This window comes from Pristiophorus japonicus, chromosome 4 (genome assembly GCF_044704955.1).
Source record: "Pristiophorus japonicus isolate sPriJap1 chromosome 4, sPriJap1.hap1, whole genome shotgun sequence".
NCBI classification, from domain to species: domain Eukaryota; kingdom Metazoa; phylum Chordata; class Chondrichthyes; family Pristiophoridae; genus Pristiophorus; species Pristiophorus japonicus.
In genome coordinates this window covers 168,779,109-168,794,428 of record NC_091980.1, presented here as the reverse complement: position 1 = coordinate 168,794,428, position 15,320 = coordinate 168,779,109, and the positions used below count along the sequence as shown (strand labels likewise).

At 45.4% G+C, this 15,320-nt stretch overlaps 1 protein-coding gene across 1 annotated transcript in view; it reads left to right on the top strand.

Moving 5' to 3' along the window:
• The window catches only part of ivd (isovaleryl-CoA dehydrogenase), a 55,726-nt gene extending 41,247 nt beyond the window's left edge, over positions 1–14,479 (top strand). Inside the window, exons 10-12 of the mRNA XM_070878825.1 lie at positions 261–365; positions 5,621–5,693; positions 13,723–14,479. Of these exons, the coding sequence (XP_070734926.1) occupies positions 261–365; positions 5,621–5,693; positions 13,723–13,856 (312 nt within the window). The 3' untranslated portion in view covers positions 13,857–14,479. The remainder of the gene's footprint in view (positions 1–260; positions 366–5,620; positions 5,694–13,722) is intronic.
• The last annotated feature ends 841 nt before the right edge of the window (positions 14,480–15,320 follow it).

Here is a 15,320-nt window from a genome sequence, read left to right as displayed (position 1 = left end):
ACTGAAGTGGAAAGCCTTTTTCCTGGCATTGCCATGGTGGTTGTAGCAAAAGCTCCATCTCTCTTTCTCAACACTTTCCTCCTCCCCAATGCATCATGGAGTTCTGTGATCGCAGCAATGGTCACGATTTGTCCCTGTTATGTCCTCATTTTACCCAATACTAATGAGTTGTACTGAGATGGGCTCGCAAAACTGTTTCCTTGGTGTATTTAATTTGCTGTTTGTTAATCTGTGTCTCTCTCTCCTTCACTTGATTGCAGCTTTTGCAAGGCAAGATGGCAGACATGTATACCCGCCTGAGTGCGTGCAGACAGTACGTGTACAACGTGGCAAGAGCCTGTGACGAGGGCCACATGAGCTCAAAGGTGAGGGTGGAGGGAGCTGCGGGGCCCATCCTCGTGGGCTACCGTATAAGCAACCTCACTGTCAACAAACACTTGGAAGATAAATCGCTCTGAACGGTTTGCATAAATTATTGGCTGCAGTCATGGACTGGGTGCCACAGTGGTCACCTGTGGGATCCAAGCTCTAATTCAGCCCAGACTGATGGGTTGAACGTCTCCTCAGTCTGCTGGTTGCAGGGGTCCTACAAAATGAACTTGAACAGTCACAGTCTGGTTCCTGGTAGGTGCGCCACAAAATCATCCTTAATCCAGCACTAATTGGCATTAAATTGGCAATCTTACCCGCAGGGTGGCTGGTATGGGGAACGGGTAAGATATTACACTTCTGCAATGGTGGTAATCGTCTGCTGGTGAAGCTGAGGTACATTGTTGGGCCAGTGTTGAGGGATGTTTTCTGGATCTATCCTGTATCAGATCTGGGGGTACTGGATGCTGACACGGTGTTTATAGTATACTGACGCTTCGTCTTGATAACCCAAAATTCACACAATCATCTTTATTTCTCAATGTTCAGTGGCTCCCTGGAATGGAAAACTCTTTTAATGAATGTGTCCTCTTTGCCCAAACTTAAAACCTTTAGAGACAGTCACAATCCAATGCCTCCTGGTGGGGGAATAAAACTGCAGCAAAAAGAATTGCCCAAAGTTTAAACCTATTATGGCAGCCTCACTGAGGACGGTGGCAAATGGAAATTGTGCACTCGTGCAGTAGGGGTATTAGTGGTTGAGGTACATTTTGGAGCATGCTAGGAAGAGGAGATCCTGAGGAACAGAGCAAGTATGTTCTCTTTTTTTGAAAAAAAAAAGGCTGGGGCGAACAAATCTAGAGTCCCCTGGATGCCAAGGGACATACAGGATAAGGTAAAGAAAGAAAGGGAAGCTTATGACAGATACCGAGAACTCAAACTCTAGAGGAGTATAAGAAGTGCAGGAATGCAATTAAAAAAGATATCAGGAAAGCAAAGAGAGAGCATAAAAGAATGTTAACAAGTAAAATCAGGGAAAACGTGTTGTGTATCTGTAAAGCATGCACTCCCATGTTCCGCCACTAGGGAGCTCATCCCCTGAAGTCCCAAGGGATCCCAGCATCCCTTGGGAGCACTGTATATAAGCCGGCCCCTAAGGACTGTTCCTCACTCTGGAGTGTCTTATTAAAGGCTGAGGTCACTGTTACTTTAGCCTCCCTGTGTGCAGCCTCATCTGTGTTAGGAACACAATAAAACCCAAAGATGTTTTAGAAATACATTAAGAGCGAGTGCCCTCGACTCCATCCTACAGCATGCTACTCGCCACTATCTCAGCAAAACCCCAGCCCTGCACGAGGTAGAAATGGCCATTTGTCAGCTCAAGAATAACGGCAACAGGAGCAGATGGAATCCCGGCCGAGGCACTAAAGTATGGCGGTAAAGCAGTATTGGCACGAATGCATCATCTCATCTCCCTTATCTAGAAGGAGGAGAGCATGCCAGGAGATCTCAGAGATGCCGTAATTGTGACCATCTTCAAAAAAGAGGACAAGTCCGACTGCGTTAACTACAGAGGAATCTCCCTGCTGTCGAACACTGGAAAAGTCATCACTAGAATCCTCCTCAATCGACTTCTCTCTGTGGCTGAAGAGCTCCTCCCAGAGTGGCAATGTGGATTCCGTCCACTAAGGGGCACAACGGACATGATCTTCACTGCACAACAACTACAAGAGAAATGCAGAGAACAGCACCAACCCTTGTACATGGTCACCTTTAATGTCACAAAGGCCTTTGACACTGTCAACCGTGAGGGACTATGGAGCGTCCTCCTCTGTTTCGGCTGCCCCAAAAAGTTTGTCACCATCCTCTGCTTGCTCCATGATGACATGCAGGCCGTGATCCTGACCAATGGATCCATCACAGACCCAATCCACGACCGGACCAGGGTCAAACGGGGCTGTGTCATCGCCCCAACCCTCTTCTCGATCTTTCTCGCCGCCATGCTTCTTCTCAGTCAACAAGCTCCCCGCTGGAGTGGAACTAAACTATAGAACCAATGGGAACCTGACCAAACCTTGCCGCCTCTGGGCTAGATCTAAGGTCATCCCATCCTCTGTCATCGAACTACAGTATAGCAACGACGCTTGCATCTGCACACACTCAGAGGCTGAACTCCAAGCCATTGTCAACACCTTCACCGAGGCGTACGAAAGCATGGGCTTTACACTAAACATCCGTAAGACAAAGGTCCTCCACCAACCTGATCCCGCCACACAGCACTGCCCCCCCGGTTATCAAAATCCAAGGTGCGGCCTTGGACAACATGGACCATTTTCCATACCTCGGGAGCCGACGATCAGCAAGGGCAGACATTGATGACGAGGTCCAACACCGCCTCCAGTGTGCCAGCGCAGCCTTCGGTCGCCTGAGGAAGAGAGTATTCAAAGACCAGGACCTCATATCTGGCACCAAGCTTATGGTCTACAGGGCAGTAGTGATACCCACCCTCCTATATGGCTCAGAGACGTGGACCATATACAGCAGACATCTCAAAGCACTGGAGAAGTACCACCAACGCTGCCTCCGCAAGATCCTGCAAATCCACTGGGAGGATAGACGCACCAACGTCAGTGTTCTCGATCAGGCCAACATCCCCAGCGTTGAAGCACTGACCACACTTGACCAGCTCCGTTGGGCGGGCCACATTGTCCGGATGCCCGACACTAGACTCCCTAAGCAAGCGCTCTACTCGGAACTCTTGCACGGCAAGTGAGCCCCAGGTGGGCAGAGGAAACGTTTCAAGGACACCCTCAAAGCCTCCCTGATAAAGTACAACATCCCCACCGACACCTGGGAGTCCCTGGCCAAAGACTGCCCTAAGTGGAGGAAGTGCATCCAGGAGGGCGCTGAGTACCTCGAGTCTCGTCGCATAGAGCATGCAGAAAACAAGCGCAGGCAGCAGAAAGAGCGTGCGGCAAATGTGTCCTACCCTCCCTTACCCTCAACGACTATCTGTCCCACCTGTGACGGGGACTGTGGCTCTCGTATTGGACTGTTCAGCCACCTAAGGACTCATTTTTAAGAGTGATAGCAAGTCTCCCTGATTCCGAGGGACTGCCTATGATGATGATGATCTTGGTCGGTGGCAAGGTTACGACGGGCCAATTCTTTCTATGATTTCTAAATGATTTCCCAACGGTACGTGGAGAAACCTGGAGGAAGACTTCCCAACAGGACAGTTGCATACCATTTTGCTCAAGGGCTGCTTAGGCAGATACCTGGCAACAGGTGGCTTTCTTGTGATCTCAGCCAGGCAACGGCGCATCATTTGAAAATCATCAAAGTTTACAGCACGGGAAGCTATTTGGCCCATTGTGTCGGTGCTAGCTCTTTGCTTGAGCAATCCAAAGCCAATGTCATTGCCTGCGCTCTCCCCATAGCCTTGTACCTTCATCAACTTCAGATATTGATCCAATTTCCAGTAAAAGATCCAATGGTTCCATCTCAATCACTCCCGGTGGAAAAGCATTCCAGGTTCCAACGGCCTTCCGAGGAGAGGTTTGGAGAAATTTCCTTACGCATTCTTAGTAACAATTTTAAATTGATGTCTGCGTGGAACTGTTTGCCTAACAAGAAAGAAAGACTTGCATTTATATAGCGTCTTTCATGACTGCTGGACCTCACAAAATGCTTTACAGCCAATGAAGTACTGTTTTTTTTTGGTGTATAGTCACTGTTGTAATTTGGGAAACGCGTCAGCCAATTGGCACATAGCAAATTCCCACAATGTGATAATGACCAGATAATCTGTTTTTATTATGTTGATTGAGGGATAAATATTGACCAGGACACCGGGGATAACTTCCCTGCTCTTCAAAATGGTGCCATGGAATCTTTTACGTCCACCTGAGAGGGCAGATGGGGCCTCGGTTTTACGTCTCATCCAAAAGACAGCAATTCCAACAATGCAGCGCTCCCTCGGCACTGCACTGGAGTGTCAGCCTAGATTTATGGTCTCAAGTTCCTGGAGTGGGAATTAAACCCACAACCTTCTGACTCAGGCGAGTGTGCTACCCACTGAGCCACAGCTGACGCAGAAGAAAGAGTCTTTCCCTATTTATACCATCAAAAACCTTATCATTTTAAAAACCTCTGTTAATTACTTAAAGGAAAGGAGGACAATCAATAGACTGAAAGGAAGTTGCTGATGTTCTGGGAAACAACATCTCTAGATGTCATATCCTATCTGGAATAATAGTGCTGCTTCTTCCTCATCCTTTTGCAGATTTTCTTTCTGCTTTCATAGAATAATACAGCACAGAAGGAGGCCATTCGGCCCATCGAATCTTCGCTGGTTAATTGCTTCTCATTCTGTGTGTGTGTGTCTTTCTAACTTGCTTGCTCATGCTTTTGGTCCATAAAAAGGTCAAAATATAATTATTAGTAAAGGTGGCATGTACAAACAATTATGATTGGTGGACAAGATTACCCACTCACCTGTTTCCCCTTCCCCGATGTTTAATGGACAGGACAAGGTATTAAGCCACACCTTCTCTTGTAATTACATCATGCACATATTGTCCTGGCCAATATTTATCCTTCGACCAACCCCACTAAAGACAATTATCTGGTCATTATCGCAAAGCTGTTACTGGGAGCTTGCTGTGCGCAAATTGGCTGTTGTATTTCCTACAATTACAACAGTGACTGACTACACTTCAAAAATATGTCATTGGATGTAAAGCGCTTCGGGACATCCCGAAGTCATGAAAAGCGCTGTATACATGCAAGTTCTCTCTTTAGATTCGGCATGCATAGGACTAGAAAGGAACATTGAGATCCGTCAGGCCGGTTCTACAATATATTGAGTGGCATGGGGTATTGATCGAGATTGCACACTTTGAGTCCTGATTACTTCACTACATCTGGCTACACAAAGCATTTCCAGGATTAGGACCTCCTTTACCTCTCCCTCTGTAATGTATGCTCACAGGCTGGTAGAGCTGTTGAGTTGTGAGTGGCTTAGCCAGTCATGTGATGTTCACAAGACTCAATAAAACCTCAGCCAATTGGGTTCGGGGGGGATACACGATGAGGCAGGTGGTTGTGAGCCTGGTGGATGAACTGGTAATGTGTAGTGTGATTGTTAAACCTTTGCTAATGAACCAACTAGTTCTTAATAGTAATGTGTTGCTATGAATTATTAAGCAAAGAACCTATGAGGCAAATATATTCCACCTTCCTTTTCTAGGATTGTGCAGGTGTGATTCTTTACGCTGCAGAGGCTGCTACCAAAGTCGCCCTGGATGGAATTCAATGCCTGGGTGAGTGCTGTCTTCCTTAAATCATAATTCCAGGTGAAGGGCCGAGACCGACCGATGAGGAAACCACCACAGTTGGAAAGGGAAGACAAATAATAACGGGGTAACATCCCTGCTTTCAGCACCTCTGTTAACAGTAGGAGGAAGGGAAAGAACATAAGAAATAGCAACAGGAGTAGGCCATTTGACCCCTCGAGCCTGCTCCGCCATTCAATAAGATCATGGCTGATCTGATCATTGACTTAGCTCCAATTCCCTACCTGCTCCCCATAACCCTTTATGCTCAAAGATCTGTCTGTCTATGCTGTAAATATATTCAGTGACCCAGCCTCCACAGCTCTGTGGGGAAGAGAATTCCACAGATTTACAACCATCTGAGAGAAGAAATTACTCCTCATCTCAGTTTTAAATGGGCGGCCCCTTATTCTGAGACTATGTCCTCTAATTTTAGTTTCCCCTATAAGTGGAAATATCCTCCCTGCATCCACCTTGTCGAGCCCCCTAATTATCTTATATGTTTCGATAAGATCACCTCTCATTCTTCTGAACTCCAATGGGCATAGGCCCATCCTACTCAACCTATCTTTGTAAGTCAACCCCTTCATCTCTGGAATCAACCTCACATTTTCCAACATTGCACTCCATCTGCCAAATTTTTTGCCCACTCACTTAGTCTGTCTATATCCCTTTGCAGATTTTTTGTGTTCTCCTCACAATTTGCTTTCCCACCCATTTTTTTATCATCAAACTTGGGTATATTACACTCAGTCCCTTCATCCAAGTCATTAATATAGATTGTAAATAGTTGAGGACCCAGCACCGATCCCTGCTGCACCCCACTAATCACTGTTTGCCAACTGGAATATGACCCATTTATCCTGACTCTGTTTTCTGTTAGTTAGCCAATCCTCTATCCAAGCTAATATATTACCCCCAACCCCATGAACTTTTATCTGTGCGGTAACCTTTTATGTGGGCCCCTTATCGAATACCTTCTGGAAATCCAAATACACCACATGCACTGGTTCCCCCTTATCCACCCTGCTCGTTACATCCTCAAAGAACTTCAGCAAATTTGTCAAACATGATTTCCCTTTCATAAAATCAAGCTGACTCTGCTTGATTGAATTATGCTTTTCCAAATGTCCCGCTACTGCTTCCTTAATAATGGACTCCAGAATTTTCTCAACGACAGATGTTAGGCTAACTGGTCTATAGTTTTGTGCTTTCTGTCTGCCTCTTTTAAATAGGGGTGTTACATTTGTGGTTTTCCAATCCGCTGGGACCTCTCCAGAATCCAGGGAATTTTGGTAGATTACACCCACTACCTCTACAGCCACTTATTTTAAGACCCTAGGATGCAGGCCATCAGGTCCACCTTTCGGACTTGTCCGCCTTTATTCACATTATTTTACCAAGTACCACTTCTTTAATGATAGTGATTGTATTAAGTTCCTCCCTCCCTATAGCCCCTTGATTATCCACTATTGGGATGTTTTTAGTGTCTTCTACCATGAAGACCGATACAAAATATTTGTTCAACGTCTCTGGCATTTCCCTGTTCTCCATTATTAGCTGAGGGCAGAAGGGTCCTACACGTCAGAGGGAGTTGGAGCAAGGCGACTCTACAGTGAGTCTTCGGGGCCAGTAACCTTCTGGGGCCTGGATTTTTATCGCCCAGCCCAGAAGTCTGGCCCCCAGAGCTCCACTTCCTTTGAGCGGCGCACTCATTAAAGGGGAAGGCCGCTGCACACTCTGCATTGCCCTTTGGTGGCCGCCACTGGGCCACCAGGAACGCGGTAAACCGGGCCAGCAGCCCGGCACCCAAAACGACGGTGGTCCGGTCGACACTAAATGCCTCCCCTTCAAATAAAGTCCCGGCAGCAGTTGTCCGCCAGCTTCGCGTCATTGCCGGTTACGTGCCGGCATGGAGCGCGGCACTATCGGAACAGCGCCCACCCCCCAAACTCCGGAACCATTTCCCGGGAGGCGGTAGCACCCCCCCCCCTCCCCAGGCAAAAATGCCATTGTGCCCAGTTAGTGCCCCCAGAGGCACTAACTCGGTTCTAAAAAGGGGCAATTTTGCCCCCTTAGTTTTCAAGTAATGCAATGAAAAGGAAGAATGCGTAGGTTGGAGGATTGAAGATGATTAAAGGACAAGATTGGGTAGGTAGAGAGAAATTATTTCCTCTGGTGGTGGAGGGCATAATCTTAAAATTAGTGCTAGGGTGTTGAGGGGTGATGGCAGGATGCACTTCCTCACACAAAAGGTCATGGAAATCTGGAATACTCGCCCCCAAAAAGCTGTTCAGGTTACGTCAGTTGAAAATTTCAAAACTTAGATTGCTCGATATTTGTTTGGTTCCATATCCTTGAATACTTTTACCTATGTGGGTAAATGTACAGATCAGCCATGATCTAACTGAATGGTGGAACAGGATCACGGGGCTCAATGGCCTCCTGTTCCTATGAAGCTGATAAAGAATGAGAAGGCAAAAACTCAGGAGAGTAGAATTGATTCAAAAAGAAAGAGCAACGTTTGCAATAGCAACATAGAAACATAGAAAATAGGTGCAGGAGTAGGCCATTCGCCCATTCGAGCCTGCACCACCATTCGATAAGATCATGGCTGATCATTCCCTCAGTACCCCTTTCCTGCTTTCTCTCCATACCTCTTGATCCCTTTAGCCGTAAGGACCATATCTAACTCCCTCTTGAATATATCCAATGAACTGGCATCAACAACTCTCTGCGGCAGGGAATCCCACAGGTTAACAACTCAGTGAAGAAGTTTCTCCTCATCTCAGTCCTAAATGACCTACCCCTTATTCTAAGACTGTGTCCCCTGGTTCTGGACTTCCCCAACATCGGGAACAATCTACCCGCATCGAACCTGTCCCGTCCCGTCAGAATCTTATATGTTTCTATGAGATCCCCTCTCATCCTTCTAAACTCCAATGTATAAAGGCCCAGTTGATCCAGTCTCTCATATGTCAGTCCGGCCATCCCGGGAATCAGTCTGGTGAACCTTCGCTGCACTCTCTCAATAGCAAGAAAGTCCTTCCTCAGATTAGGAGATCAAAATTGAACACAATATTCCAGGTGAGGCCTCACCAAGGCCCTGTACAGCTGCAGTAAGATCTCCCTGCTCCTATACTCAAATCCCCTAGCTATGAAGGCCAACATACCATTTGCCTTCTTTACTGCCTGCTACACCTGTATGTTAACTTTCAATGACTGATGAACCATGACACCCAGGTCTCGTTGCACCTCCCCTTTTCCTAATCTGCCACCATTCAGATAATATTCTGTCTTCGCATTTTTGCCCCCAAAGTGGATAACCTCACATTTATCCACATTATACTGCATCTGCCATACATTTGCCCACTCACCTAACCTGTCCAAGTCACCCTGCAGCCTCTTAGCGTCCCCCTCACAGCTCACACCGCCACCCAGTTTAGTGTCATCTGCAAACTTGGAGATATTACACACAATTCTTTCATCCAAATCATTGATGTATATTGTAAAGTGCTGAGGTCCCAGCACTGAGCCCTGCGGCACTCCACTAGTCACTGACTGCCATTCTGAAAAAGACCTGTTTATCTCGACTCTCTGCTTCCTGTCTGCCAACCAGTTCTCTATCCACGTCAGTATATTACCCCAATACCATGCACTTTGATTTTGCACACTAATCTCTTGTGTGGGACCTTGTCAAAAGCCTTTTGAAACTCCAAATACACCACATCCACTGGTTCTCCCTTGTCCACTCTATTCGTTACATCCTCAAAAAATTCCAGAAGATTTGTCAAGCATGATTTCCCTTTCATAAATACATGCTAACTTGGACCGATCCTGTCACTGCTTTCTAAATGCGCTGCTATTTCATCCTTAATAATTGATTCCAACATTTTCCCCACCACTGATGTCAGGCTAACCAGTCTTTAATTACCCGCTTTCTCTCTCCCTCCCTTTTTAAAAAGTGGTGTTACATTAGCTACCCTCCAGTGCATAGGAACTGATCCCGAGTCGATAGACTGTTGGAAAATGATCACCAATGCAGCCACTATTTCTAGGGCCACTTCCTTAAGTACTCTGGAATGCAGACTATCAGGCCCCGGAGATTTATCGGCCTTCAATCCCATCAATTTCACGAACACAATTTCCCGCCTAATAAGGATATCCTTCAGTTCCTCCTCCTCACTAGACCCTCGGTCCCCTAGTACTTCCTGAAGGTTATTTGTGTCTTCCTTCATGAAGACAGAACCAAAGTATTTGTTCATTTGGTCTGCCATTTCTTTGTTCCCCATTATAAATTCACCTGAATCCGACTGCAAGGGACCTACGTTTTTCTTCACATATGTATAGAAGCTTTTGCAGTCAGTTTTTATATTCCTGGCAAGCTTCTTCTCGTACTCTATTTTCCCCCTCTTAATTAAACTCTTTGTCCTCCTCTGCTGAATTCTAAATTTCTCCCAGTCCTCAGGTTTGCTGCTTTTTCTGGCCAATTTATATGCCTCTTCCTTGGATTTAACACTATCCTTCATTTCCCTTGTTAACCACAGTTGAGCCACCTTCCCTGTTTTATTTTTACTCCAGACAGGGATGTACAATTGCTGAAGTTCATCCATGTGATCTTTAAATGTTTGCCATTGCCTATCCACCGTCAACCCTTTAAATATCATTTGCCAGTCTATTCTAGCCAATTCATGCCTCAAGCCATCGAAGTTACCTTTCCTTAAGTTCAGGACCCTAGTTTCTGAATTAACTGTGTCACTCTCCATCCTAATAAAGAATTCTACCATGTTATGGTCACTCTTCCCCAAGGGACCTCGCACAACAAGATTGCTAATTAGTCCTTTCTCATTACACATCACCCAGTCTAGGATGGCCAGCTCTCTAGTTGGTTCCTCGACATATTGGTCTAGAAAGCCATCCCTAATACACTCCAGGAAATCCTCCTCCACCGCATTGCTACCAGTTTGGTTAGCCCAATCAATATGTAGATCAAAGTCACCCATGATAACTGCTGTACCTTTTATTGCATGCATCCCTTATTTCTTGTTTGATGCTGTCCCCAACCTGTACACAACTCCCACTAGCATTTTCTGCCCCTTGGTATTCCGTAGCTCCACCCATACCGATTCCACATGATCCAAGCTAATGTCCTTTCTTACTATTGCATTAATTTCCTCTAACCAGCAATGCCACCCCGCCTCCTTTTCCTTTCTGTCTATCCTTCCTAAATGTTGAATACCCCTGGATGTTGAGTTCCCAACCTTGGTCACCCTGGAGCCATGTCTCCGTGATGCCAATTACATCATACCCGTTAACTGCTATCTGCGCAGTTAATTCGTCCACCTTATTCCGAATACCCCTCGCATTGAGGCACAGAGCCTTCAGGCTTGTCTTTCTAACACACTTTGCCCCTTTAGAATTTTGCTGTAATGTGGCCCTTTTTGCTTTTTGCCTTGGGTTTCTCTGCCCTCCACTTTTACTTTTCTTCTTTCTATCTTTTGCTTCTGCCCCCATTCTACTTCCCTCTGTCTCCCTGCGTAGGTTCCCATCCCCCTGCCGTATTAGTTTAACTCCTTCCCAACAGCACTAGCAAACACTCCCCCTAGGACATTGGTTCCGGTCCTGCCCAGGTGCAGACCGTCCGGTTTGTACTGGTCCCACCTCTCCCAGAACCGGTTCCAATGTCCCAGGAATTTGAATCCCTCCCTGCTGCACCATTCCTCAAGCCATGTATTCATCTGAGCTATCCTGCGATTCCTACTCAGACTCGCATGTGGCACTGGTATCAATCCTGAGATTACTACTTTTGAGGTCCTACTTTTTAAATTTAGATCCTAGTTCCCGAAATTCATCTTATAGGACCTCATCCCTTTTTTTTTACCTCTATCGTTGGTACCTATATGCACCACGAAACCGGCTGTTCATCCTCCCTTTTCAGAATCCCCTGCATCTGCTCCGAGATATCCTGGACCCTTGCACCAGGAAGGCAACATATCATCCTGGAGTCTCAGTTGCGGCCGCAGAAACATCCATCTATTCCTCTTACAATTAAATCACCTATCACTATAGCTCTCCCACTCTTTTTCCTGCCCTCCTGTGCAGCAGAGCCACCCACGGTGCCATGAACTTGGCTGCTGCTGCCCTCCCCTGGTGAGTCATCCCCCTCAATCGTACCCAAAGCGGTATATCTGTTTTGCAGGGGGATGAAACATTACAGGCTCTAAGTGTAAGATGGATTTCCTTTTTTAATGACCAGTATTTCCTCATTGTCTGTCCCAGACTCTGAGGGAGATGTACAGAGAGCCCCTGGAAATGGAGCACAGTCCAAGTCTTGGATGTCAGCATATGCTGTCATTTCGTCTTTGAAACTTACCGCAACTTCAGGCTTTAGCACACGTGCAGCCTAACACAGAGATCCTGAAGTTGTGGTCTGTCATTCAGTGCTCTGACCCTGGCTACGCTGTGCCACACCCCTCCAGAGACAGCAATCAGTGTAATCTGTCACATCATGGAAGCTGACAAATATTTTGGCTCTTCCGCAGTAATATCACTGTTGGATACCCTATTAAAAGTTAGACCTTTTTGGATTCGCTGTAACTGAGGTTTTCACAGTATATTGACTGCTAAACAAAGGTTATGGCCCCTGAAAAACTCATTTTAATTTTGTGGAGTGTCAATTTTATCCATTTTAATAAAAAATAAAATTTATAAGAAACATTAAGAATTTTTTAAAGTCTTTTCATCTTTATTTCAGGTTTGCCTTTTCCCCATGTGAGAGCCCCAGTCTTTGTTTTGCTCTCTAACATTTTTGAAAAGTCATAATCAAAGGAGCTTATCCACTTCCTGGTTCTCGGTCTCTGAGAATTCTGCTTTTTCATTGGCTGCTTAGACAGCTTGCTGATGTCACAACAGCTCTTCGCTGGGACTCCCCATTAACTTCTGTTGACTTCAACTATGCTTCGGAAAAGCCGAACTTCTCTGCAGAGAGATCGCGAGATCCCTGTGGGAAACTTACTTCCGCATTTAACAACAAAATCAAATGTATGGGCTGTAACTCGCAGTCAGTAGCAAACGCCTTTGCTTCACTGCTGACTGCAAATTATGGGCCCTTAATTAGATTTTGCTATTAAACGTGTGCAGTCAACTCAACATTACCCAATCCAAGCACAGAATTCTCATGAATACAAACCTCTTTCCACTCTTTCCCATTGCACGGACTTTAAATGGACCAACCCTAGTGAGATACTTGGGTCTGAACTGTCCATCGCTGAAGTATTTGTACTTGTGACGATGGAATGACGAATGACAACTTTAAAATGTAATTTGTATGAAATGTGAAACATGCTGATAAACTAAATGCCCAGATCCAAAGAACAAACATGCAATAAGTGTCTGTGCGCAATAGCAAGCACAGTTTTAAATAAATATAATATATATATTCATTCTCAGGATAAAGGCATTGCTGGCAAGGCCGGCATTTATTGCCCATCCCAAACAACTGGGTGGCTTGCTCAGCCACCTCACAGCACAGTTAAGAGTCAACTGCGTTGGTGTGAGACTGGAGTAACAGATAGGTCAGGCGGGTAAGAATGGCAGGTTTCCTTCCGAGAGGAAATGAGTGAATCAGTTGGGTTTTACAACATTCTCACAGCTTCACGGTCACTCTTACTGATGCAAGTTTCTAATTTCCAGCTTTTTAAAAAAAATTCTCAGGGTAGTTTGAGAATTTGAATGTAAATTCTCAATCTGCCCTGGCGGACTTTGAACTCCTGATCTCTGGATTTATTAGTCCAGGCCTCTAGATTAGCATGAACAAATACAGTTCCGTACCCCTAATGCATTCACCCTATCAGAGTTTCAGATCTGTTCACTAGTTCCGTGTTTTTTAACTCATCTAATACTTGGGAAGTGGGGACTCTCAGACGTTATTCATGACTGCACGATATGGTCTTTGCTAATTGACTCTTGTACTATTGTGCATCTGCTCATGCTTATTCTAATGTGTTTGCAATTGCAGGTGGCAATGGCTATATCAATGACTACCCAATGGGCCGCTTTCTACGGGATGCCAAGCTGTACGAAATAGGGGCTGGAACCAGTGAAGTCAGGAGGCTCATCATCGGCAGAGCATTTAACGCCAGTTACAAATAGCCTCCCAGCAGCAACCCCCCAGCCGAGAGGCGAGGCCGATACTTCCACACAGGCCCTGCTGTATTGTGGCAATATCTCGCATTAACTTTTTAAGGTGTGTACTTGCTGTATTTTTGAAGTGCCTTGGATTCTATCAGGACATTCCTCATTCATGGAGAAATACCATCTGCAGGACTAGGATCGTGGCAAAATCGTGAATGTTGAACATGAATTACTCCGCTAATATATCAGGAAGGAGACAGCATGTTGCAGAGCAATAGGACACGCGATGCAATACAGAAATCGGCTCTGCATCGTCACTCTGGTCTGCTGGTTCATGCACTGTGTGGTGTTTTGTTAGCCTGCAGAGAAGAAATAGGATGCAAATGCCATGAGATTATCTCACCATGGTACTTCACTTTAAATAGGAGGATTAGTCAGTAATATTGTTGCAGTTGCATATAATCTGTACTCTTTTCCCCCACTGTCAGAGATCATTGTAGTTTTAAATGTTCAGTTGCCATTGATGGGAAAACTATAATGCAAGTGTCAGTGAGCGGTTGACTTTCCAGAACCTTCCAGAACAGGGACTGAGGTGCAAGTTATTCAACTTTGGGCAGCCTCTCAATAAATAATAAATACTACTAGATCTCCCATGGCATTGCTCATGGTAAATAGAGGCTACGCTGACTGGAGCGTTACATCACGTACTGCACATTGGATTGTAAGAACATAAGAATTAGGAGCAGGAGTGGATCATCCGGCCTCTCCAGACTGCTTCGCCATTCGATAAGCTCATGGCTGTACTTGTATCTCAACTCCACTTTCCCGTCCAACTTCCATTATTCTGTGTTTAAAATTACCTGACCCAAAAAGGTACACAACCTGAGGTTCCTTAGAATTTAGTCTCTTTTCAGTGCGAGAAGTTAGAGTGGCAAGTAGAGTACTTGTAAATTTCTGACTCCAGGTCAGAAAACAGCAGCATGAAATGACTGACTTTTTTTTATATAGGAGATTCTGAAATATGATATCCCACTTGTGACAGGCATTCATTTCTGAAATGTACACTTGATAAGCTTTGTCCGATTTTATTTTTATGCCTTTTTAAAAATTCATTCTCAAGTTTTGGGTGTCACTCACAAGGCCGATTTATTGCCCATCTCTAGTAGCCCTGCGAAGGTAGTGATGGACCACCAACAGCGGTTTGATACAACTGAATTACTTGGACAGACCTCTTTTCAGGGCAGTTAAGAGTCAACCATGTTGGTGTGGGAAAAGGGGTCACGTAGAAGCTAGATTGGGTATGGGTGGCAGATTTCCTTCCCCAAGGGACATTAGTAAACCAGTTGGGCTTTTACCACAATCCAACAACTTGATGGTCACTTTAACAGATACCAACTTTGTATTTCCACGTTGTTCTAAACTAAATTTAAATTCTCAAACTGCCCTAGTGGGATCTGAATTGGTGATCTCTGAGTTATTGGT